Genomic DNA, 27,622 nt, shown 5'->3' with positions numbered 1-27,622 from the left:
TGCGTATTTTGTGAACTCCGGTAGTTGGATTGCTATCCAACGACATTTCAGGGTAATTAAATCTGTTTCCAAAATATTATGAAGCAAAGATATACCGACGCTTAATAGTGCGTTGGTTAAATCTAGCACAAAACCGACAGCAAGGCATGTTATGATCTGGGCCTCGGCAAGGAATACAGTACAAATGAAAATCCTTGAGGAATTTGCTTCCCACAAGTAAAGCAATTATTAACTTTTACTAACATCGGTAAGGAGCAAGAAAAAGTTTCCACAATGGGGTACTTAGCTTTAGTTGAAGACTTCAGTTCTGAAACTCGAATGCGAAAATTTCAGGAGTCGGCCGACCGGCACTTGCGAACTTCTTCTGCTTCGGGCACTGCGCGGCAAGAAAGACTGAAGAAAATGGCATCAGCTGCATGTTCTATAACCCTGACGACCTGACGTCATGGAAGAGGAGACAGCAACCGACGCAGGACCCAAGACTTTGATATTCAGGCTGACTGAGGGCAACCTGCCAGCAGATTACCCAAATGTAATGACTGCAACAGTGAAACACGAAGAACATCAACAAGATCCCAAAGTTACAACCTGCCCTGGCCCAGAGCCAGACATCAGAGCCAAGCTGTAGGAAGCCGATGCACCAAGGGGGGAGGGGGGGGCTACAACAGTTCAGAGTCAATTCGTCCCCTCAAGTACCAGCCCCCAATGCTTTGGCTCACACCCTCATCTCAATCCGACAAGGTCAGAGTCAAGAGAAACTGGAGGACAGTTGGGGCTGAAGAAGGCCTTAACGGTTTTTACATAGGAGCTACGGTGATGTCTGGTTCCAAAGGGTGGAACTGCAACAGAACTGTCAGTGAAGGAGTCAATGGCACTGATCTTAGCTCTATCAAAGGGGATGGAGCCGACAGAACGCCCAACTTTACCTGCATTTTAAGGAACTGCATCATTCTGTCAATGTCGGCTTGCTGAAGGAATGGGCAGACCTACAGAAAGAAGCAACACAGGATGCTCTGGACCAAGTGGAGCTGAGGGCTAATCATCTGTGGGTGAGACAGTGGGTGAACGGATCCGAGGCTTTGGGACTTTTGGTGCCAGACCTGTGAACTGTAGGGTCCACAGACTATTTTCTAGCTCCGTTGAGGCTCTTAGAGAGTCTTTCTTCCTTTGGTTTCGAAAATTCGTCTTTCACTTTTTCTTTTTCCTTTGAGGTAGATGAGGAAGGAGAAGACAAAGATTTGCTCGACTGAGAAAAAAGACAAACCTTCAAAATCAATTTGCTCCTCCTACTCGGAAGGCTTTGTAATCAAGAGAAGCTTAGACTACTTTGTCTGTGTCTAAATGTGCCACTCCCAAGCAGTACACTCAAAGGGAGTGGGGGTCTTGCAGAGGTATCTCAGGACAGTATTTTGTGCATTTTTTTTAAAACTTTTGTCAGCCACGCTATCAGAAAAGGAAAAAAAAAGTTAAGCGTGCGCACACACACACACACACAGTATCCAGAAAATATGAAATATGGAACAGATACTGCAAAAAAGACAAAGATAATGATAAGAAAGACAACCACCTGCTATTTCTGAAGTCAGCTGTGATGTCTCTCCTTTGGGCCAGTAATCAAGGAGCCTGAATCCTCACCACTGACACTGGTGAGGGACGTTCACTTGGAACGAAGATAGGTGCACACACTATTTCCAAATACAAATGTTCAGAAAAAAGAAGTTATGTACCTACCATAACGTTCCATGTTAGTTGTCTTCATCTCGCCTTCTTTCTTGCTTGTTGGGATCGGACATCTTCTATAGCTCGAGAGCTGTTTACTGGCTCGAGGCTACCCCTTATCCCATGATGCCTAGCGCTAGCTACCCAGATCTCGTTTGTAATAGCTAACCCCGGACATAACAAGAATAATCTGACCAAACTAACAGGTTGGGCATATCTGTTATACTTTCTGAGTCAGTAGAGGAAACAAACCAGAAAATACTCTGCTGGTGAAAACTAAACTCTTCTCGGTCCAATAGGACAGGGGGATGGAGGGGGGGACAGAAGAAAGAAGGCGAGATGAAGACAACTAACATGGAATGTTATGGTAGGTACATAACTTCTTTATGTTAAGTTGTCTATCAAGCCTTCGTTTCTTACTTTTTGGGACAGCGTCCCTAGCACCTATGATCCTGGGTGGCTCATTGGAACAGACTCTTCAGAACAGTGGAAAAAAGTTATGTACTCACCATAACGTTCCATCTGAGTAGGTACTTCATTTGTCTGCAACCTGTGGGTATCGGATCCGACCTCGGATCCAAGCCGGCAGCTTCACTAGCTAAAGATCTGAGCTCCTAGCTCCTCCCCCTACCCATAATCCCCTGCTGCCTACTGTATTATCTCAGATCGAGTTTGTTCAGTCCAAAAATTCACACCTTCGACAGAAAATCAAGTACTGCCTAACCTCATGAAAAATAACATTTTTCAGGTGACCAGGTATCATGATATGGTTAGGGGGTATGGAGGGGGGGGGGGTGTCGGTTGCAAACAAATGAAGTACCTACTCAGATGGAACGTTATGGTGAGTACATAACTTCTTTATCTGAAGTAGTTACTTCATTTGTTCTGCAACCTGTGGGACAGAGTCCCCAGCTACCTATAAACATAACCCTGGGTGGCCTTACGGAAGGATATTCTGAAGCACCGCGGAGCCAAAGGAAGCCCTACTCCTCGAAATCATATCCAATTTATAATGGGAAATGAATGTATAAGAGGACCAAGTAGCTGCTGAACATATGTCGTCCAGAGGAACCCTGGACCAGAAGGCTGCTGATGTAGCAATGGATCGGGTTGAATGAGTGTGGATTCCCATAGGAACTGGTTTACCTGAGGACATTTACCCGTGGATTATGCACTGAGAAATCCAATTAGCTAGGGTTACTTAAGAAATTGCCTTTCCCATAGTTGATTTGGCGAAAGACACAAACAACTGATCAGACTTGAGAAATTCTTTAGTCCTGTGCAGGTAGAAACGTAGTTGCCTGTGTACATCCAGTTTGTGCAATGTGTACTCCCCTTTGTTCTGAAAATTTGGAAAGAATACCGGTAAATTGATTGGTTAATATTTGACTCTGAAGCCACCTTTGGTAGGAAGGACAGGTTAGTCCCGAGAGACACTCTATCCTTGTGAAAAATGAGGTAGGGGGGTTTCATGCACAGGGCCTGGAGTTCTGAAACCCTCCTGGCTGATGTAACAGCCACTAAAAAGGCTATTTTCCGAGACAAGAATTTTAACAGAACCGAGGTGGCAGGCTCAAAAGGTGGACTTGTCAAAGCTTGTAAGACTAAAGTTAAGTCCCATGGAGGAACCACCGATTTCACTGGTGGTTTCAAAAGAAAAATGCCCCTCAAGAAGGTTTTGCATATCTTTGAAGATGCTACAGATCCCACTCCATCTCCCACGTGAAAATGGGAAATGGCTGCTAGTTGTACCTTAACTGTGGAAGCGCTCGCTCCTTTTTGAAAGATTAGCGACAAAAAATCCAGAATCATTGGAATAGGGACTGTAAAAGGATCCAGGCCCTTGCCTTCGGCCCAGATGGAAAAACGTTTCCATTTACTAATGTAAATATTTCTGGTAGCGGGCTTATGGGCCGCCACCAGAATGGCCTTCACTGGTGATGAGATACCGGGAGTCCTAGCCATCAGAGGAACTGGATCAACCAAGCAGTCAGCTTGAGGTTTAGCAGGTTCGGGGTTTGGCATCCCGCAGGATGCAAAATCAAATCTGGAATGGGATCCAGGATCCATGGAGGAACTATACTGTGAGACCGCAGATAAGGGAACCAGATCTGACGAGGCCAGAATGGGGCTATGAGGATAACTCTGCTCCCCAACCGATGTGCTTTCTGAATGAACTTCGTCACAAGCGGGAGGGGGGATAAGCATAAAGGAGACCGGGTGGCCAAGCATGCACCAGAGCATCTCTCGGGGTCTCCCCTGAAGGGGGAAGTATTGCGAAGTACTCGCTGCACTTTGTGTTTGACGGAGAGGTGAAAAGATCGCAGCGAGGCCAACCCCATGCGCGGAAGATCCGCTTCGCAACTGAAGGATTGAGAGACCACTCGTACGGGGTGAGAATCACCCGACTCAGTTTGTCCGCCAATATGTTGAACCGACCCGGAATGTGCATTGCTACCAGAAAGCAGTTGGTGGATATTGCCCATTCCCACACTCTCATAGCCTCTCGGCAGATGAGGTAAGACCTGGTTCCCCCCTGTTTGTTTATGTAACAGACTACCGCCATGTTGTCTGTCTGGATCGCAATAGTCCCTAGAGGGAGAAGGTCGTGGAGAGCTTGCAACGCCAAAAGCACCGCCCTCATCTCTAGGACACTGATATATATGCAAAGCGGCCTCATTGGGGGTCCACGTGCCTTGGACGGTTCTGCCCGAACAATGCCCCCCCACCCGAGGCGAGAAGCATCCGTGGTCAACGTGGCTTGGGGTGGGGGAATTACAAAGGGTCTCCCTTCTCGCAACCCCCAGCGAGTGAAGCCACCAAAGGAGGGAGTCCCTGCAAATTCTGCTCAGTGGAATAGGGGTGTTCAGCGGGTGAAACACTAGTGACCATTGGACTTGAGTCCACTGTAAGATCCTCATCCATAGGCGAGCATGAAGAGAAAGACCGATGGCCACTGCCATAGACCCCAGTGCCCTCAGGACTAACTCCGCCGCAGGAGCTGGGCTTCGAAGAAGGGCTAAGATTTGATGCGATAAGCTGTTCAGCCTGTCCGGGGTTAGGAAGGCCCGAGAGATGCACGTGTCCAATTTGGCCCCTATAAACTCCAAAACCTGCACTGGTTGAAGGAAGGACTTTTGAAGGTTCACTGATATGCCCAAACTCTGGGCGAGAGTCAGAGCATAATCCCTTGCAACGCAGAGTTGATGCCTGTTGGGGGCGGCAAGGAGCCAGTCGTCCAGGTACAGGAACACCTGGATGCCCTGAGTCTCAGGTGGGCTGCAACCACTGCCATGACCTTGGTGAACACCCTGGGGGCTGAGGTGAGGCCGAATGGGAGAACCCTGAATTGATAATGACCGTCTCCCAGCCGGAAGCGGAGAAACCTCCTGGATCGCCTGTCCATCAGAATGTGGCAGTACGCATCCTTGAGGTCTATGGAGCACATCCAGTCATTCTCCCGAAGAAGGAGGAGAACAGACTGAAGAGTGACCATCCGGAACTTCTCCTTGGGGACGAACAGGTTCAGGGCGGAGAGATCTAGAATCGGTCTTAAGTCCCCCGTCTTTTTTGGCACCAAAAAGAACGTGGAGTAGTAGCCCAATCCGGACTGGTCTGGGGGGGACGGGCTGGATGGTTCTTTTTTCTAGCAGCTTTGACACCTCTGAAGCTGCTGCCTCCCTTTGATCGGGTGGGACATCGGGGAGGCGCCTGACTTTGGGGGGTAGGTTCAGGAAGGGAATGGTGTAACCTCTGGATATGATTCGGAGCACCCATCGATCTGTCGTGATGGACTCCCAATTTGACAGATGCTCCGATAAACGCCCCACCGACTGCCTCCAGAGAGGGACAGCCGGGTAAGCCCTCAGGGCTGTTGCATGGACCTGTCCGAGAAAGGCTCCCTAGACCCGAAGTTACACGGCCCCCCTCTGCCTCTGAGCCGGCGTCCACCTTGTTCTCCTCTGCCTCTAGAGGACGAGGGGTCCGAAGCCGGATGGGACTGCTGAGACCTGCGGAACCACAACTTCTTTTGTCAGGACGTCTGGGGATTGGCTCCAAGGTGTTGGGCTCTTTCCACGCCCTGGTAGTGATTAAGTCCACCAGGGGGTCAGCCGGGGGGGGGGGCACCCAGTAGGTAGACGGGCCTGCCTCAAACGCCTCTTTTTGGGCAGACCACCCCCCTCTAATACGCAACATTTTTATGATGTCTCCAAAGGAGACATCCTCGGGGGGTGACCTTGGGGAACCTTCCCCTTCATCCAAATCCGTGTCCGTGGTGAGGGACTCAGGGGAGTCCAGGTGCTTCCTTTTATACTGCCGTTTGTGAGGCACCTCCTCTGTGGGACTGTCGGAGGAGGGCTCGCCCATGGGGTCCTGTTCCTCTAAGGGAACTAACTGGAGGGTTTGAGGAGGCTGTCCCATAGGATGGATGATGGAGGATAGACCCACATGCATAGGGGGAGCGGGAGGATCCGAGGCCCGGACCGGGGATCTGGAAGACCTCGACAGGACCCGCTCCACTACCTCAAAAGCCGAAGGAGAACTACTTTCCCCAGGCTCCGAAAGTAGTCTCCTCGGCTCCGAAGCAGGGATCGGCGTCGGAGCTGAAGCAGTCGGATCCAAGAGAGAAGTGTGCTCCAACCGACACTGTGCCAGAGACACACCAATCCCCATGGATCCGATGCTCGGCCCCAAGAGCTAGGATCTGGCTCGAGGGTATGGTCGGCGTTGAAGATAACGGAGCTATCGGCACCGACGAAACCCCGGCTCCAAAAGAGCCCAGATCCGATGACTCCAAAACCCTAAAGAGGGTCGGAGAAGCAGTGATTGGAGCAAAGAGAAGGACTGCGCTCCCCCCCTGAGGGGGGAGGCAAGAGCACCCCCATCTGCATTTGGGTCTGCAGGAATCGACGCATCATCCGATCCATGTCCGTGTCGCTAAGGCTCCTGGTTGATCTAGAGGAAGTCGTCGAGGCAGTCCGGGAGGGCCGCCCCGACGACCTTGAAGGAGACCGGTACTCCTGCTCCGGCTCTGGCGAGAACCGAGGCGAACGGAGCCGAGGGGGAGGATCCGGAGACCCTCGAGGGATAGCTAACAGCTTTCGATGGGGGGGCTGAGGGGTGAGCCTCAGCCCGCCTTTTATGTGACCTGTGCTTGTCTTTCTCCTTATGTCTCTTTTCTTTAGAGACAGAAGCACTAGAGTCCCCCGAACCCTGCACAGTAGAGGGAGTTTGAGTCCCAGGCAGAGCGGGGGGAGCTAAAGGCACCGGGGCTACGGAGGCAGCCTGAGCCTTCGAGGGGGAGGAAGAAGAAGCAGAGTCCTGGGGAAGTAAGCCCGCCAGGATCAGCTTGTTCTTCCTGTCCCTAATTGCCCGGGGATTAAAGGCTGCACAAATTTGGCAAGCCGGTGATAAATGGGCCACTTCCAGGCACAAAACGCACAGAGTGTGGCCATCAGCTGGGGAAAGCTTATGGCCACGCTCAGAGCACTTAGAAAAAAACGGCCTTGGGCCCATCAGCCATCTTTTTTACAAATACACACACCCAAACACTAAGGGGGGAGGGGAACAACACACGATGCTAACGACTACGAATAAAGACTACTACAGAAAAAGGGTTCTAATACTCTAATTCTAATACTCTAACTCTACTAGGGGAATTACTACCACAACATACGCTAACTAAAAAATTAAATTTAAAGATATTTTCTCAGAGAGAAAAAAGGTAACGATCTAACCAAGCCTAAGGAGCTCTTCACAAGTAGCTGCTTCAGCCGCGGCAAACTCGATCTGGGGTAATACAGTAGGCAGCAGGGGATTATGGGTAGGGGGAGGAGCTAGGAGCTCGGATCTTTTAGCTAGTGAAGCTGCCGGCTCGGATCCGAGGTCGGATCCGATACCCACAGGTTGCAGAACAAATGAAGTAACTACTTCAGATCCAAAGTTAGCTCTACTCCTGGAGGCCATGTCTAACTTGTAATGAGAAATGAAGGTATGAGGATTTGCCCATGTGGCCGCGGCACAAATAGAGTCCATGGGCAACCTAGACTGGAAGGCTACAGAAGTGACCAAAGCCCTAGTAGAATGGCATTTCGGTTTAGCAGACAATTCTTTGTTTCTTAGTTGATAAATGAAGGTGATAATGTGAGACAACCACTTGGACAGGGTCACTTTGGAAACTGGGAGACCTTGTTTGCCCCTAGCATAGGAAAGGAAGAGTTGGTCCGACTTCCTTATATCCTTAGTTCTATGCAGGTAAAAACGCAGTTGTCTATGAACATCCAAAAGGTGCAACTTGTATACTGCCTTGTTGTGGTTAACTGCTGTGACTGTAGTGTAGAAGGTCTTGGGTTCGAGTCTTGCAGAGGCTGTTTATTTTGACTGGATGGGAAATGGGAAATTCACCCCGGGGATCACTTCTGTGGCTCTGCTCGACAGGGGCACAGGAAAATAATTTTCTTGGGTGGCGAAAGCCAGGGTACATTTTTTGGCTAGGCTTGTATGGGCCCTAGGGCCGATAGCCTAGTACCTACCTATGGTGTAGTTAGGGAAGAACACTGGAAGGTCTATGGATTGGTTTACATTATTTTCTGAGGACACTTTAGGAAGGAAGGATGGATTAGTTCTCAGCGCTACCCTATCCTTGTGAAAGACTAAGTACGGAGAATGAATGCTTAGTGCTTGAAGTTCCGATACACATTTGGCTGAGGTAATAGCTACCAGAAAGAGAGTTTTCCAAGATAGAAACTTAAGGGAGCAGGAAGCTGCTGGTTCAAAAGGGGGCAAATTCAAGGAGGTTAGTACCAAATTAAGGTCCCAAGGAGGAGGGGGATCTCTCACTGGGGGCCTAAGGAGAGTAGTACCTCTAAGAAAGCCTTTACACAGCTTATGAGACATGATATTTAGATCAGAAAGGCCAACATGATAGTTAGATATGGCTGTTAGTTGAACCCTGATTGTGGCAGAAGTGGACCCAGAGTGAAAAAGCCCAGTTAGGAATTCCAAGATCTCGTGAACTGGGGCTGAAAAGGGATCTATGTTCCTAGCCTCTGCCCAATAAGAGAAACGTTTCCATTTACTAGCATACGTCTTCCTAGTAGCCGATTTGTGAGAGGATACAATAATTTCACACACAGCTGGGGAAATGCTGGGAAGCCCGGCTAGGGTTGGAATTGGATCAACCAAGCTGTGAGCTGGAGGGTCTGGAGGGATCGATGCAGCTCTCCTGATTGATGAATCAGCAGGTATGGAATAGGATCCAAGGTTCAGGGCTGCTCGAGGAGGTAACTGTGCAAGAATGGAAACCAAATCTGTCGAGGCCAGTAAGGAGCAATGAGGATCATTTTGCAGCCCAGCAATATTGCTTTCTGTACAAGTTTGGGTATAAGAAGAAAAAGCGGGAAGGTGTAAAGTAGTCCCTGAGGCCAATCATGGACTAGAGCATCTCTGGGAGGATGACCGGGAAGCGGTAGAAGGGAGAAATAGTTGCTGCATTTGGTGTTGAAGGGGGTTGCAAACAGATCGCAGCAAGGCTGCCCCCATTTGCAGAAGATGAGATCCGCAACTACCTGATTCAGAGACCACTCGTGAGGAATGAGAATAGTTCTGCTGAGCCTGTCCGCTATGACATTGGACTTCCCAGGGATGTGCGTTGCAATCAGAAATCGTTGGGAGGAAATCGCCCACTGACAGAGTCTGAGTGCTTCTCGACATAGGGGGTAGGACCTGGTTCCACCCTGCTTGTTGATGTACCACACTACTGACATGTTGTCCGTCTGAATTGAAATGGTCCCAGGAGGGAGTGAGTCCTGAAGTGCTTACAACGCTAGTAGCACGGCTCTCAAAGACATTTATGTGCAGATGGTACTCGTGAGGTTGCCAATATGCCCTGGACTGTCCTGCCCTGATAATGCCCCCCCCCAACCCATCAGTGAGGTGTCCGTGGTCAGTGTGGCAAGGGGGATCTCGGGGACCCTTCCGATTCATCCAAATCTGTATCCAAAGTGACAGACTCAGGGGAGTCCATGTGCTTCCTCTTGCACTTCCTCTTCCGAGGGGCCTCCTCTGAATGATCAGGGGAGGCCTCGGAAGAAGAGGAAATGCCCAATGGGGTGCTCTGGACCATCAGTTCCCCATGTTTGGGGTCTGTAGGAGGGACAGAGGTGGACGCAAGCACTACAGGGGATGGAGTCAGTGGGGTTGAACGTGGTGCTGACTCGTGGGCCAGTACACTCCTCATGACATCAAAGGCATCCCTGCCACAATGCAAAGAAGGATCCAGCTCCGAGGAAACCAGAATCCTCCTCCACACCAAGGGGACGGCTCCGAGGCTGATGCAGGAGCCGAGCTCACCTGCGCCAAAGGTCCAAGAGGGAGAACGGGGTCGGACAAGGGTCCGATGCCACTCGCCCCCTCGAAGCCGACGGAGTCTCGGCGCCCAGATCCCTTGACAGAAGGTACCATCGAGGGGATTGCAGCCGATGACGGGACCGAAGGGGAAATCGTTAACTGTGTCGACGGTTCCACGATTCGAACCCCAACAAACTCCGGCTCCGAGCTCAGAGGAGTCGGAGGAGGAACATCGATGGAAGTGGACGGAGCAGACACCTGTTGAGGGCTGGATAACATTTTGGCCAGTGCCTGCGACTTCAACAACCTACTGGCCACTCTCTCCATGTCGAGGTCCGAGAGTCTAGAGGACCGAGAGAAGTGGGACGATCTATGACTGCGGTCACGTCACTCTGCAATAGGGGAGACCAAGGGGCCGAATGTATTGACTCTAGAGATGGGGACCTCGGTCTCTTGTGGGTCCGAGACGGCTCCGAAGATGCTGGTGGAGCCGACTGGGAAGCAGCCTCCTCGGTTCTAGCCAGAACCGAGGTAGTTGGTAATGTTTGGGCCAATGACGGCTCCGTGCTGGGAGCCGAAGATTTGGTCTGTTTAGGAGATTTCACCAGCTGAGCCTTGGCTGGTGAATCCTGGGGCTTAAGGAGACCCCTTAATATCAGCTTATTTTTACGCTCCTGCAGAACCCTTGGGCTGAATGCGTGACATACAGAACAAGAGTCCTGCAGGTGCACTGAGCCTAAGCAATAGACGCAAGAAGTGTGCCCATCTGTAAGAGACATTTTCTGACAGCATGAGTCACACTTCTTGAATCCAGACACTTTGGACTCTTTAGATATATCTAGTCCTACACAGAAAGTCTTTGGCCAAAGGCCCAACAACAAAAAACTACAACACTAATCTACCAAAAACACAATAACTACAGTCAAGAAGTTTTTTTTTTTTTTTTAATAGGAAGCCTCTAACTTAAACGGCTACCTATGAAGTAAAAGAGAGATTAAAACTAAATAAAAAACGCTACAATAAGAACGAAAGCAAAGGGAAGGGGGGGGAGGGGAAGAACTCTCTAACTTAAATGAGTTCTAAGGGAAAATACAATAACACAAACTACAACAAGCTAATTAACAATAAAGTCGAAAGACTAAACTATCAAAAAATAACCCCTATTTCGCAAGAAAAAGTATTAAACTAATTTATAATAGCCTGGGCCAGTAAGAACGAACCTCGCAGCTGAAGCGGCAAACGAGATCTGGGTAGCTAGCGCTAGGCATCATGGGATAAGGGGTAGCCTCGAGCCAGTAAACAGCTCTCAAGCTATAGAAGACAGCTGAGTCGGAGCCAAGGGTCGGCTCCAATCCCAACAAGCAAGAAATGAAGGCGAGACGGACAACTTCACATCATCGGTTCACCATGATGTGACAGTATGCATCCTGAAGATCAACTGAGCGCATCCAATCGTCCTTGAACAAAAAAGGCAGGATGGACTGAACAGTGACCATTACAACTTTGGCTACCTCATAAATTGATATGAATCCAAAAGACAAACTAGGAATACCAAACCATGACAAGGAAACCACTTGCAGCTTGAAACCACTTGTTTATGGAGTCAAAACACAAGGTTCCTCATAAATTGGTTCAGGTTGCTTAGATCCAAAATTGGTCTCGGGTCCCCTGTCTTCTTTGGCACTAAAAAGTGCCTTGAGTCAGTACTGAATCCTCTTTGGTGACTTCTTGGGTGACTCTTTCATCCAGCAGCTTCTGAATCTCTATAGCTGCAGCTTTTCTCTGACTGGGTGGACGCCAGGAAGTTTCCTTTTTTTTTGGATGAGGGAATCTGGAAAAATGGTACAAAATAAATTCTGGATATTATTTTTAGCATCAAAGAATCTTTTGTTATAACAGCCAAGGCATCTAGCTGCAAGGATAAGTTGCCTCCTCTCTGCCTCCAAATGTGGGCAGACGGGCAGCTCTTCAGGAGCGCTGAAATGGTCCATCTGGAAAGGAATCTTGGAAACCCTGGTTTTGCAGGCCCTCTCTGCTGATACAATGGCATCTTCCATTCTCACTCCCCCACTCTGCCCTTAGAGAAGTAGTCCCCACATGAGTCCTGGAAAGAACCCTGGGATTTCGAAGCCACATTTTCTTGCCCCCTCTGTGATTCAGAGTGAAGGATCGATGAAGGGGAAAAAAATGTAATTCTTACAGCAGACAGGGTCTTTCTCTCCTGTTCACTGTAGAAAAGTGTTTATTTAACATAAAGGCCAAACAAGGACATTCCATCAAAAGAAACACTGATGAAAGAAGACTTGAAACGTTCCACACGTCACATAGCTGCATCTAGGCATGTCTCCACACGGCAATGCTTGAACCAGCAGCCCATGAGGTACCCTCTGCACCAAGGGATATTAACCTCATGGAGGCAATGGAAATGGATAGCACAGTGGCCAGTTGTGAGAATGTCCTTTTACAGTCCTGCACAAGCATGGACTCGGAGAGGAATTTGGAGAGCTCTTTGGCCAAATCCCTCTGCAATCTCTTAAAGCACGCTAAATAATTGAGGGACCTCAGAGCAAAGGTTGCTGAAGTAAATATGAGCTTTTCATATCTGTCCAACACCCCTGACTCTCTATCAGGGGGATGAACAGAGGAGCTCTGCTCAGCTAGCTCCTTTTTTGTGGCTGCTGCCACAACCATAGCATCAACAGGAACTCCTTTGCTCCAACGGGGTCTATTTTTGGTGGTGCCAAAATCTTATCTGGATGGCAGATAACTGGTTCAACAGAGTCCGGTTCCTTCCACACCTGGTGACAGACTAGGCTGATAAGCTCATCAGCCTGGAGTGCTGCACAACACATAGACGTGACAGAACCAAAAGCTTCCAGAAATACTCAACTCCTCTGGGGAAGGAGCATCTGAGAACTAACCACCTTTCTGCTTAAGGACCTCTAAAATGTCTCCAAATGATAAGTTATCTGGTGGTGATCTGGGGGACCCTTCCCCTTTGTCAAAGTCAGTATCCTCTGTGACAGATTCCATAAGGGAATCTATGCGCCGCCTTCTGCACATTCTCTTACAGGGAACTTCCCTACTGGGATGCTCTAGGGAGATGTCCAAAGAAAGGGGACATTCCTCTAAGGAAACTGTCTAGATGCTAGTTGGCACTGGTTTTCCCTATGGAGTAGGTCTGATGGAATTAGTGTTTGGACTCACTGAGGGAATAAATGCAAGATACAAGGAAGAGAGAGAGAGAGATCGATCTCCTGGATGAGAGAAAACCCTCCCCACTACCTCAAAGACAGACAAACCAGAAGAAGCTGTGATCGGTCGCATTGAAACCGAAACTTCAAAAGCAGACAAGCCCCGACCATCTTCCAAGCCATGCCTCGAGGTGGGAGCTGCACCCCAGCTATCTAAACCAAGGTTCCAAGGGGCAGGGAGGGCTCCAACAACAAAGGAGTAGTTCCTGGTTCCTCAGATCTGACACCAATGCTTTCGCTCTAGGGACTCATCCTGATCCAAGGGATAAGAGCAGAACCAGTCAGGGAAACTATCAGAGTTGAAGAAAAAGAAGTTATGTACCCACCATAACACGTTCCATGTGAGTTGTTCATCTCACCTTCATTCTTACTGATGGTGGGTTCGGAGCCGATCCTTGGCTCCGACTTGGCCAAAATGCAAAAGCTTGAGGTCTTCAACCAGCTCATGGCCTAATCCCTATCCCATGATGCACTGGTGCTTCCCACAGATCTCATCTGCCGCTGCAACAGACTGTGCGTTTCACCAGCTCTGGCCAGTGAAATTTAAGTATTTTTTTATATACTTACTGTTAATTTTTTTTTTTTAAATTTAGCTAATAGTATTTTACATTAGATTAGTTAGTTTGATACAGGAGAATTATCCATAGTGCTTGTGCACTCCTTAGTTTATAGGAACTTTTCTTCATTATGTGGCCACTTTATTAGGCCTAGTTAAAAACTCCCTTCCCTATTTAGTGTGTGCTTTATATATATAGGTCTAGGACAGCTCGACTAGCATATGTCTGAATCACAAAACATTGAACACACATACACAAAAGCGTTTAACATCGAAAAGCGCTTCCGTGTATGTGTAGCTCAAAAAAAAAAAATCTACGTTTCTGCAGGTAGGCTTCGCCCCCCTGCACCTTCCTTCCCACACACCCCCCTACTTTAATATTCTCACTCCAAGATCGCACTATAGTGGGGAAATAGGAATTTTCCCTTACCGCACTGTAGTCTGATCTACGAAACAGGCACATATACAAGGAAGTGTTTTTCGATGTTAAGCGCTTTCGTGTATGTGTTCGATGTTTTGTGATTCGGACATATGCTAGTCAAGCATGTGTCCAGATACCATATATATATATATATATATATATATATATATATATATATATATATATATTTTTTTTTTTTTTTTTATTCTTAGGGCTGAGTTGTGCTTTAAAGGATTCATATTGCCTGTTTAAATTAAAAGGCTTTTAACTTTCCCTTTATGTGTCTGTGTGTGTGCTTTAGTTATAGATTACTGTTAAAGCCCGTTTTTTGTTTAGGGCATCAATATATATATATATATTGGTAGCGTTCTGACCAAAATACATGTAGTTTTTTGCTGTGTGGATTGTTTCTTCTTTGTAGCATGTCTCAGCAAGAGAAATCAAAGTCTGGATTTAAGAAATGTCCTAAGTGTGGACAGAATATGCCCATAACTGATGGACACTCAATATGTTTATTGCTAGGTGAGGTTCTCCTGCAAGAGGACTGTTTCATATGCCATTCTTTTGGCAGTAGACGGTTGCATGAACGGAAGAGTAAGTTAACTGCTAGAGGTCTAGTAAAATCTTCCTTTCAAGAATCACTGGACAAAATACCCAGGGCAAGACGTCAAAATCTTAAAAAAACTTCTTCCAATACTTCTTTTGGGTCAGAGCCGAAGCAAGGTTCATCGACCTCAAATGACAGATAAACCATCTGCGTCGGCTCCACAAGTTTTGGAACTGACTGTTGTTGTTAGGAACCAGTCCCCGGTATTGGAGCCGGTATCTCCAATCAGTGGCATCATCTGTAGCCTCTTCTTGGTCCTCAAGGCTTTCAGACATAGAAGTGGATCGTGTGGTGCAGAGGCTTCTGCAGACACCATCGCTGGCCAAACTTCTGTCAGGGCTGACCCTCAGGAGCCTCATGGATCCAATGGAAGATGGAGACAGAATAACCCCCATCTGAATCTGAGCTTGGAGAAACTTCGGCATCATCCTGTCCACTTCGGGCTAGGAAAGACTTCGAGGATCTAACAGACTGGGTAGTGGACTATGGTCTAGAGTGTTTCCTCGATGTGGTTTGAAGAAAGGGGGAATGGAATCGAGGAGAAAATGTATCCATCACGAACTCTGGTGAGTAAGTTCTAGCAGACTTTGAAACACCAGTGGTCGGATCAGAGGCTTTTGGATACAAAAGCTGTTTCAGAAATTTACTTGGCACAATAATCAGATCCAAGGCTTTAGGATCTGAAGGTTTCCTTTTTTCCTTTGTGGATCCAAGGAAGAAGGATCCAAATATATTTGAGTCTTCTGAGGAGGCTGCAAAGTCACAGAGGTAGGAGAAGTCTTTGGAGATCTCTTTCTAGACTCTGGTGAAGCTTTAGAATACTTACTGGGGATTTGAGCTCTGGAGGAGGAAGAAGAAGATAGCAATCACTTAAGGTGCAAGTTGTTCCTCCTATCAGCAACTGCCTTAGAATTAAAGGCAGCACAGATAGCACAATTAGTACTAAGGTGTGTTGCTCACAGGCATTAAATGCACTCCCTGTGGCCATCAGAATTTGGAACTTTGTGCCCACAGGAAGTGCATTTTTTTTTAAAACCTGTTTGCTTGGCTTCTCGGCCATCTCTGCTAACTATAGGAAAAAAAGATTTTTTTTTACACAGCAGACTATCAACAATGGTAAGAGTAGTACCCTAAAAAGTGTAGAAAGAAGTAGAAAGTACAGAAAACTGGTACCAACAATGATACGCAACAAGTAGGGGGAAAAAAAGGAAGGAGTCGAAAAAGGACTAACTGGTAGAAACTCCGAAAAAAAACTAGGTAGAGGAAGAGGGAGGATGTAGAGAAAGTCTTAGAAAACTCCTTAACAAAAACCATGAAAACTGACCAGGCAGACAATGCACAATTATGACAGAAATGAGAAATGAAATAACTAACAGTAATGTGACAAAAATAAAAAGGCCTATGGAAAGGCACAGAAAAAAATGTGAAACTGCAGCAAAATACAATTAAAAAAGCTTGGTCTGACCTGACAAACAGATCAATCTGAAGAACAGAAATACAAAGACAAATTACATTTTATATAATAAGCAAAAATATTTTCTGCCAGAAGAGTGAAGTTTAAACAAAATTTAGCCTGGGATATTTCTCCAATGCTAATATAATTTGCATCAAGTTATCTGGAAAGGAAACTACTTTACAAAGCATTAGGAGTAGAACAAGAATTACTAGCAGCTAGGGAAACTTGTCAGATGTAAAGATGACTGAAGTCCTGTGGCTCTCTTCATACCAGACTTCTCATCAGATTATGGGTTTGCCTTTGCATGCCAGCTAATAAAAAACTTGACAAAAAAGTGCACTTTCTAATAGAGTTAGCATTTATGTTTACGGCACCAACATGGCAGAGAAAGTTATAAGCAAGCCATCTAAATGCCTTAACACTTTTCTGCAACAGACCCCCAAAATATGGGTGGTTATGGGTCACAATAACTTAACTGCTTCGGGCACCGCGAGGTAAAAAAAACTGGAGAAAATGCTTATGTACTCCAGCCGCTCTGACGTCGGAGAGAAATGCGACATCAGCCAGCGTCGGACCCAGACTTTGGAATCCGGCCGACCGAGGGCTGCCCGAGGCAGGACAACCCACATGTTATGACTGCAGTTGCATTCTTGAAGGACATCTATAACATACACAAAAGTATGCTTCCATTGCATATCCAGCTTACTTTGTTCCCATCTCATATACCCCAATAACATCCCCTTCTAAAGGTGTGTTCAACACCACAAACCTGGTACACTGCATTCAGAAGAAAATAAGAAAAGCACTTACTGTCTGTGCATCAGCAAAACTTGGAGCCAGTTTGGGTTGAAGAAGTTTTTCTTGAGTGCCCTCCACAAGCTGGTGGCTACTGTTGCTTCCCCATACATACACTTCACATGTTTCTGTTACCAAAGGGGTGTCACCAGTCTGTATACTGTCAGGACTTGCACAGGTCCGAGAATAATCAGAAGCCATGCGGCAAACCTACAGAAACATAGCAGAACACAATCTAAATGCAGCCACGTAAAACAGACTAATCTTAAACCATAAGCAGTGAAACTAGTAACCCCATATCATATGCAATGCAAAAGCACAGTCACACTAATATATACAGAATACACAGCTTTGACTGTAGTTATGGAGAAAAGCTCCATCAGAAAATTAAGACTCATACCAATTACAAAAAAAAAAAAAAATGAAGTATGCAGTAGTCACCATAGATTAAATATTTTGACAAACTCTAGCTGTAAGGTATTTGGACTTCTCAAGTCAATCAGATGGCATGCACTATTACATAAATCTGCACTTATACCATCTTCTGTTCTTCTTGCAATAAATTTCACAATAAAAATGTTAACTACCACCATATAATGAGCACACAAACAATTACGAACCAGTTATTAAAGGTAGGTTAAAGAAGGGAACACTAAACAAAAACAGTATGTATACAGATGTAAATCTCTCTCTCAAAAATAGCAAACGTATGGATCTCACTCTAAAGTACACTTGTCAAATAATCGTACCATAACAGTAAATGTTCTAGAAGAGCACAGCTGCAGTAGCCAAAATTTAGGTCCTACCCACACTGATAGGCTTCTCAAAGGGCACTTGTCATGAGCTTTAACTGTCCAGAACTCCAAGATGTGCCACATAAAGGGGCAGGGTGCCAAAATACTCAAGAGATTCATTGCCCAGGACAGGGAGGTAAAAGCCCTGAAAGAAACAATACTAGGAAACAGAATAAACTGTAAACTATACACACAAGAGAATACACATCCAAAATCACTGCAATACAAAATTAAAAATCACATAGGGGTTGGAGGGAGGGGAGCCGGCTGCAACAGTGATCTATTAGAATACCTATGGTTATGGTGAGCTTACTTACATAACTGTAATGTTGCAATAGACTGCTATTTGGGTAGATTACCGTACCTTAGAAGTAAGGAGGGATAAGGAAAAGAAACCTAAAAATCCAGGATCCCCTGGAGAATTGTCCCAGCAAAGCCTGTTCTGGACCCGGAAAAGGAATTCAGTTTGTTATGCTTTGTTAAACTACATACAGAGGAACACGATGCTGCCTTCAGAATACTCCTAGAATTGACCCCTTTTCAGAAAGCCACAAAAGAAGCCAAAGACCTGGTGGAATGAGTTCTAACACTGCCTGGAAGTGGCCTGTTATGGTGAATATAACAAAAAGCAATAGCATGAGACAACCATCACTGGTTGTCCTTTCCTCTCACCATCACAGGAGACGAACAGCTAGTCAGCTTTCCTAAAGGTCCAGTTTTGTCTAGGTAGTATCTGAGCCCCGCTTTGGACATCCAGTGTGTGAATAATCTTTTCTCCCTTGTTCTCGGGTTCAGGAATGAAGACAGGGATGTTAAAGTCTGGATCAAGGTAATTTCCAAGTCCAATTTAAGCATAAAAGAAGGGTTAGGTCTCAAAGAAACATTGTTCTTGTCAAAAATGAGGTAGGGTTGACTCACAGTAAGTGCTTGCAACACAAGACACTTTCCTAGAAACAGTTGGAACAATGAAATAGTCTCCCATGTTAAGAACTTCAAATCAGCCTGTTAAGCCGTTTCAAATGGAAAAGTAATAAGCCTTTCAGGCACAAAGTTAACATCCCAAGGAAGAACAAGAAGTTATGTACTCACCATAACGTTCGATGTATGTAGTCCATCTCGCCTCACGGAGCCGAATATCGGCTCCGACTCAGCCAAACTTTTCTAGCTCAAAGTCTTTCTATTGGCTGGGCTAAGATGGTATCCCATGCTGCATTGCTCCATATCCCCAGATCTAGTTTGCTGCGAACACCAACAGTCATACTGCATGCATAACAACACCCCGGGAAAGAAAGAACAAACGAAGAGTGAAAGGAGTTCTGAAAACCAGACCTAACCTCCAGATCCTCCAGGAAGGGGGAGGGTGGGGGGTAAGTAAAAATGTGAGGCAAGATGGACTACATACATCGAACGTTATGGTGAGTACATAACTTCTTGATGTTATGTAGTCCAATCTCGCCTACATTCTTAACTGTGGGACAGCGTCCCCAGCACCTAAATCCTGGGAGGCTCAGTGGAAAATACTCCTGAGCACTGTGGAACCAAAGGAAGACCTGCCCCTAGATACCACGTCCAACTTGTAATGAGTAACAAAAGTGTGAGGAGATGCCAAAGTAGCTGCAGCACAAATATAATCCACAGACAATCTGGCCTGATAAGCTGTAGATGTAGATACAGACAGAGTAGAGTGAGCCTTGACCGGGAACGGTACATCTTTACCCCCTGAAGAATAAATGAAAGGGATGCAACTGGATATCCACCTGGATAGGGTGATTTTGGAGACAGAAGACTCAATTCTATTTTCCGAAAAGGAAACAAACAACTGATCAGATTTTCGGAGATCTTTGGTTCTGTGCAGATAAAAACGTAACTGTCTGGGTACATCCAATTGATGAAATTTAAATACTGCCTTGTTTGAAAACTGGGGAAAGAACACTGGCAACTCAATAGATTGATAAAGATTAGAGATAGATGCCACTTTGGGAAGAAAGGAAGGGTTTGGTCTGAGAGAAACCCTGTCCTTATGAAAGATCAAGTATGGGGGTTTTATCGATAGAGCTTGAATCTCTGAGACGTGTCTGGCTGATGTGATGGCTACTAAAAAGGCAGTCTTCCAGGTCAAGTCACAAGTAGCTGCAGGCTCAAAGGGTGGTGAAGTAAGAGCCTGCAGAACAAAGTTTAAATCCCAAGGCATGATAGGTTCTGAAACAGGACGACGGAGTAACAGAGTGCCCTTCAGGAAAGCCTTACAGAGTCTGTGATCCATCAGACTAGGCTCATTAGCAACATGAAAGTTAGAAATCGCTGCCAATTGGACTTTAATGGTGGCGGACGCTGAGCCCTGACGAAAAAGCATAGACAAGAACTCCAAAACAGAAGCAACTGGAGCTGTGTAAGGGTCAATCCCTTGGGTATGAACCCAAATTGAAAATCTCTTCCATTTGCTGGAATAAATCTTCCTAGTAGAGGGCTTATGAGAGGAAGATAAAATATGAACTAGCTCTGATGAAAAATGATGAAGCCTAACTAATGACAGAAGTGTAGTAGCCAGGCTGTCGATCGGAGGGTCTGCAGAGAGGGATGGAGCTGCCCTGACATGTGTGTCAGTAAATCTGGTTGTGGGTCCAGAATCCAAGGCGTGTCCACAACGTAGCGATGGAGAAAGGGGAACCAAACCTGACGAGGCCAGTGTGGGGCAATCAGAATCATTCTGCTTCCCAACGATTGTGCTTTCTGAATCACTTTGACAGCAAGGGAACCGGCGGAAAGGCATATAGCAGACCGGAGGGCCAATCGTGGACTAGAGCATCCCTGGGTGACTCCTCCTGAGGGGGGATCAACGTGAATTAGCTGCTGCATTTGGCATTGAGAGGGCTGGCAAAAAGGTCGCAGTAAGGCTGACCCCATCTGCGGAAGATCTGTTCCGCAACTAGACGGTTCAGGGACCACTCGCAAGGCATTAGAATAGCTCTGCTTAGCTGGTCTGTGATCATGTTGGACTTCCCCGAAATGTGCGTTGCCACCAGAAAACGTTGGGAAGATACTGCCCACTGCCACGCTCGCATGGCCTCTCTGCACAGGGGGTATGACTTGGTTCCTCCCTGCTTGTTCAGATACCACACCACTGACATATTGTCAGAGTGGATTGCAATAGTCCCGAGAGGGAGAAAGCTCTGAAGTCCCTGCAATGCAAGTAGCACAGCTCTCATCTCCAGGACGTTGATATGCAAATGTATCTCGTGCTCTTGCCACGTGCCTTGAACTGTCCTGCGTAGATAATGCCCCCCCCACCCCATTTGGGAGGCGTCCGTGGTCACCGTGGCAATAGGGGGCGGCGGAACAAAGGGTTTTCCCCTGTCCAGATTGTTGGTGCAAAGCCAGCAACTGAGATCCTGTTTGCACCTGTCCATGAGTAAAATAGGGTGGGAAAGAGGAAGTCTTTGGAAAGACCACTGAGCAAAGAGGAGCCACTGAAGGAGCCTCATATGTAATCTTGCTAGAGGGACTAACATAATTGTTGCAGCCATAGTCCCCAGGAGTTGGAGAACCCATCTTGCCTTCGCTCTTCTCAGGGGGAGCAGGGCGTGAACTTGTTGCTGTAAGACTCTGCTTCTTTCCTGTGGTAGAAAGGCCCACATTTGAACGGTGTCTAGTTCTGCACCTATAAAAATGACATGCTGTGAGGGCAACAAGGCAGATTTTTCCCAGTTCAATGTTATGCCCAACTGTTGACAGAGAGTGATGGTGGCGTCCCTGGTCTGGATTAGTAGATGCCTGGTGGTGGCAGTGAGGAGCCAGTCGTCCAGATGAGGAAACACTTGAAATCCTTGACGTCTCAAGGGAGCCGTCACCACCACCATACATTTGGTGAACACCCTGGGGGCTGTGGCGAGACCAAAGGGCAGGGCTCAAAATTGAAAATGACTGGCTCCCAGCCGGAAGCGTAGGTGACTCCTGGATGCCCTGTCCATTTTGATATGGTAGTAAGCATCCTTGAGGTCGATGGAGCACATCCATACTTCTTTTCCCAACAATGGGAAAATTGACTGTAATGTGACCATACGGAACTTGGACTTTTGTACATGGTTGTTCAGTCGGCCGAGATCCAATATGGGTCTCAGGTCCCTTGTTCTTTTCGGCACCAAAAAAATATTGAGCAAGTCCCTAATCCGATCTGGTCTGAGGGGACATGCTGGATGGCTCCTTTTTCTAGTAGCTTTGAGACCTCTGAAGCCGCGTAATCCCTCTGACTGGGTGGAACATCCGGGATTTTTCTGACTGGAAGGGGATCTGACGAAAAGGGGATGGCATAACCTCCGGAAATTATTCATAAGACCCATTGGTCCTGGGTGATGCTTTGCCAGGCCTCCAGGTATAACGGTATTCGACCCCCGACTGGCTCCGGAAATGCACAGTCGGGCCTCCCATCAGGAGCAACGGTAGGGAGAGCCGCGAAAGGAATCACGGTCTCCCAAGTTGCGGGGACCTCCTCTGCCTCTAGGGTGGTGTCTTCCTGAATAACCTCCACCTCCTCTGCCTCTGGAGGGTGGCTCACCTTGTGCACCAGGAAAAAACCTCTGTGATTTTTTGAACCACATCTTCCCACCCCTCTGGGCCTTGGGATAAGGCCTAGAGGGAAGGGAAAAATGGACCCCTACAGCAGACAGAGTTTTTCTCTCCTGCTCGCACCTGGTGAGGGTGTCTTTCACCTTGGTTCCGAACAAAGAGGAACCATCAAAGGGGGCGTCGGTGAATGAAGACTTTAAGACCTCCGCGAAATGACAAAGGCGCATCCAGGCTTGCCTCCTAAGGGCGACTCTTGAGCTTGCTGCCCTACTCGCTCCCTCGGCTTCATATGAAATTAGCCTCATGGAGGAGTTAACGATGGAAATGAGGGTAGACATCTGGGCGTTAACCGTCTGAGCCACCACCTCAGAAACATTACCCGCGAGAGTATCTCCAAGCTCCTTGAGGAGATCTCTCTGGAGCAGAGTACAGTGAGATAAAAAGTTCAGCGACCGTAAGGTAAAGGTCACTGACGAGAGGGTACGCTTCCCGTACCGGTCCATGGTCCTAGACGCCTTGTTAGGAGGATGGACGGAGGAAGAAGTCTCGGCTAATTCCTTGTGGGTGGCCACTGCCACCACCATGGCATCCACAGGGACTCCCGTGGACAAAAATTCCTTACCTGGGGGAGCAGACAGAAATTTATTGGGTCTCCTGTGTACAGGTTCCAGAGAATCAGGGTTCTCCCACACCCTCAGACAAATTAAATCCAGGAGCTCGTCGAAGAGTGGGGACACCCAGGAGGCGTAGGGCTGAGCACCGAAGGCCTTCAGGAAGACCGACTCCTCCTCGGAGGGGGCTTTGAACGGCCACTCACCTCTTTGTTTCAATATCTCTAGGATGTCAGAGAAAGAAACATCCTCAGAGGATGACTTGGTGGACCCCTCGATTCCTCGAGGTCAGTATTTGAGGTGAGAGACTCATCCTGGGAGTCTATGTGCTTCCTCTTGCACATTTTCTTTCTAGGGGGCTCCTCAGGCGAACACTCTGAGGGGCCCTCAGAAACATGGGGACCACTCGTGGGGGTATCCTGAGGCCTTGGGGCTCCGCTGCCTAAAGATAGGTGGTGATCAGAGACCCGCACCGGAGTGGTAGGGGACAGAATGACCGACCCACATGATGTAGCTGATGATCTAGCCAGTGCACTCCGCATGGCCTCAAAGGGTGGCCCCCCTGAATCCGAAGACTGACCAGCCTCCGAGGCCACGACAGGAGTCGGGGTTCCCTGAGCCGAAGTACCGAGGGGGAGACTAGGAACCGATAGATGTCCCGAGGCCTCTCCCTCGGGCCCGACTGAAGAATCCAGAGTCCTGAATCCCGTGGACGGCGCCGACGGGGTCGGAGCTGACGTCGGCACTGATAAGCCAAGAGGGGCCATCGGAACCGACCTGGAAACATCACATGGAGCCGAGCACTCTGGCTCCGAAGGCTGAGATGCGCTCAGGGGAGGAAGAATCGAAGAAGGTTGCGGGATGGGCTCCAGAGCCAACTGGGATGGAGCCAAGAACAATTTAGCCAAAACCGGTGACTGAAGGAGACTCTGCACCACCCTATCAACATCTACATCCGAAAGTGTCCTGGAGGATTTGGAGGACAGGGAGGGAGATCGAGATCTCCTCTCAGGTGAAACTTGAATAATACTAGGCGATCGACTCCGAATAGGTTCCAATATAATTGGAGCCGACGCCGCTTCAATCAACATCGACACTTCCTGCGGCCCCGAGGACAGTGGAGCCGAGGAGGTCGAAGCTAATTTGATTACTTTCTCCGGTGGCTCCGAGGAGACTGAAGGAGCCAGAGACCTCTTTTTCGATTTAGTGGATTTAGGTTATGAGCTGGAAGAAGTTTCCAGGCCCTCTTCGAACGAGGGTTTCAAAAGTCCCTTCAAAATTAACTTATTCTTTCTTTCCTGAAGTACCCTGGGACTAAATGCATGACAGTACCTGCAAGACTCCTGCAGATGGATTGCTCCCAGACAACAGACACATACCGAATGTCCATCGGTGATGGACATTTTATAGCCACACTTTGAGCATTTTTTTAAAACCCGAAGGCTTGTCCTCCTTGGAATCTTTAGACATCTTAAGAAATGACCACAATCACCAAGACAAAAGATCACCGGTACTGAACCGACTGGAGAAAATAAGTGTCACAAATTACACCACACTGAGTGCGGGAACAAAACTACCACTAACCAACTTGCACAAACAATCCTCAGATACAGACACACACTAAGGCGACTAAGGCTAAAACCTCTAATTTAAACGGTTTTAGACCAGCACTAGTACAGACAACAAAGGGGACAAAAACTAAAACCTCTAATTTAAACGGTTTTAGACCAGACACACACAACTGAACAAGCAAGGGTATAGACTAGGTCCTCTAACTGAAATGGGCCTAGCCCGTTGGAACAGCTAGTGGGATACCACAAAAACAATCACACTAAAAATTACACAAAAACACCAAACTAGGAATAGCTATTAAAATAGCTTTTGTTTGTAATAAATTCTCTCAAGAAGAAGAAAAAAGGTACTTAGCCACAGCCAAGAGCGAGACCACGTCCGAGCTACACGAGCGGCAAACGAGATCTGGGGATATGGAGCAATGCAGCATGGGATACCATCTTATCCCAGCCAAAAGAAAGACTTCGAGCTAGAAAAGTTTGGCCGAGTCGGAGCCGATATTTGGCTCTGAACCCACAGGTAAGAACGTAGATGAGATTGGACTACATAACATCCACCTGTTTTCTAAGTGTTCGGACATGCAACACCCCTTTCAAAAACTGCTTGATTTTAGGATGGTTAGAAAAGGAGAAGGATTTAAGGGCAGACATGCAGAAATGGCCGACAAATGCATCTTGATAGACAAATACGAACTGCCAGATGACAGTAACTCCAACAAATAATCAGGAACATTTCCATGAATGGGAATGAGAAAGCATCTATCTTTCAGGCTTTTTTGTAAAGGATCCTGCAGCAGAATTTATTTAGTTGTGTGTTCCAAGAGGAAGCAAACAAATCTACTTGAATAGCTCTTCACAGCTGTGTCAATTTTTGGAAGACCCCGAAGTAAAATCTCCATTTGTGAGGATCTACCCTGCTTCTGCTTAGCTTGTGTGCAATCAAGTTTTGCTCTAAGGGAATGTATGAAATCTGAGAAGTTAAACCAAGTGAAGTTCCACAGCAAGTCTGCAAAAAGGGTAAGATCTGGTACCTGCTGTTTATCTATCAGATCACTGCTGCCTACCACTAGACTACAAACTGAGAACCAAAGACAGGGTAAAGCCTTCTAGTAGGCCATAAAACATCTCCTAAATCCTGGTCAATAATTACAGCCCACCCCATGTTTAACTAACCACCAAGTAGCATTGCTAACCATATTCAACACTTATTTTATACAACTGCTGCCCTTATTAACACCCCACCCACCCCTATCACCATTTCCCTCATAAAACCACAAAGTAGCCAAAAGATCTTTACCTTCTAACCTGTGCCTGCTGCTGCATGATCAAAAAGCTACTCCATAAATTCATACCTACCACCCTGGTACCAGAGAAAATACCTGCTGAATATATTAAACTAAACCTTCCTCCCTGTAACAACTGGAGTCCCCCGAGGCTCAATATTAGGTCCTCTGCTGTTCAATATCTCAACTGACAAACTGTACACTGCAACTAAATACGCATCCATTGTACAGAAGACAAATGACTCTACATTAATCTGTTCTGCAAATAATCTAGAGCGCTCAACATCTAACACAGGAATCCCCTATCTGTACTGAGGCATGGCTAACAGCCTCACAATTACTATTAAATCTTTAAAAAAAAATCAAAACTGATCCTATTTACCCCAAAGCAGCTAGCTCCACAAAAACAGCAATTTACCATCACCTACTCCAATAACATTGCAAAAGAACTAGCAACTAACAGCAAACTATTAGGAGTCAGCACTTATAACAGTCTAAAATTCGACCACTAGATAAAACAGGAAATAAAGAGAACTCACCAAAACCTAGGGGCCTTCAACAACAAACCATACACAACAGACAAAACCAGAACTACAGGATCTTTTTTTCTCCCTACCCTTGTTTATGCTCTCCCCATACTCATCAACCTGCATTCCACCTCACTTTCCTAACTAGACCAGTGTTGCAACAAAATACCCAAATTCGCCTCAAACCACCACCGTATACCTCTAAAACAACTTCAGTGACTTGACCTACGACACTCCATAACTCACTCACAACTATTGACTACCCACAAACTTCTATACCTCCCTGAAGTGTCAAAGCCTAACCAACATGCTCCAGCACTATAACCCCACCAGACCACTACAGTCCACCAACAAGCTGTTATTGATTGTAAGCAAATCCAAGAACTCTGCTGGACATACACTGTTCTATTCCTACACTGTCAAAATTTGGAGCTCTATACCCAAGCTCTTAAGACAAAGTGAAAATGCTAAACTGTTCAAACATCAGCTAAAGCAATATTTACGTGATACATGGCTATGCTCATGCTCCACTCCTGGACAAGTCCTTACCTTAACTTTCTACAAGTCAAACTCATTCATGTCCTCTTAGCTACTATATCCTCTCTTCCTGAACCCAACCCATCAACATCTAGCTAACCCTCCTTGTCAGTTCTAATTGCCACAACTCCTAATGTATCCTTGAAAACATACTGCATATTGTGTAACTAAACAACAACCCTATAAATAAGTTTTAGCTACTCTATATACTTTCCTAAATTCTTTGTATAATTATATGTTTCTGTAGCATATTGTTTCAAACACCTGTATGTTATCTAACTTGTAGCTACTGTGCAGCTTTTCTCCCTGTGCCTCCCCTGAAAAGAGGCATGTTTGCTCAGTCAAACTATCCCAGAAAGGGATGCAGTAAATAAATAAAATAAAATAAATAAGTGCTTACAAGATCAGCTTGCCAAGAATCAGTTTGTGCTTTTAACTTGTAAGTTGGAAACATACATATACAAGTGCAACAGAACTGTCATGCAAAGTACAAAAAAGTAACAGCTTTTTATCAGTATAAATATAGGTGCAAATAATGTTCCAGGAGACACATCTGGACAGAAATGAGCACAGGAATTT

The 27,622-nt window shown here is 46.7% G+C and overlaps 1 protein-coding gene across 5 annotated transcripts in view; it reads right to left on the bottom strand.

Moving 5' to 3' along the window:
• The window catches only part of HERC1 (HECT and RLD domain containing E3 ubiquitin protein ligase family member 1), a 3,987,333-nt gene that overhangs the window by 3,715,579 nt on the left and 244,132 nt on the right, over positions 1 to 27,622 (bottom strand). For all 5 annotated transcript variants that reach the window (XM_044077739.1, XM_044077741.1, XM_044077740.1 and 2 more), the window contains exon 4: positions 17,173 to 17,367. In XM_044077739.1, coding sequence (XP_043933674.1) covers positions 17,173 to 17,367 — 195 coding nt within the window. The remainder of the gene's footprint in view (positions 1 to 17,172; positions 17,368 to 27,622) is intronic.

Source organism: Protopterus annectens, chromosome 7.part0, assembly GCF_019279795.1.
Source record: "Protopterus annectens isolate FY-2018-M chromosome 7.part0, PAN1.0, whole genome shotgun sequence".
NCBI classification, from domain to species: Eukaryota; Metazoa; Chordata; order Ceratodontiformes; family Protopteridae; genus Protopterus; species Protopterus annectens.
The sequence above is the reverse complement of the archived record's forward strand: the minus strand, read 5'-3'. Positions and strand labels throughout refer to the sequence as shown.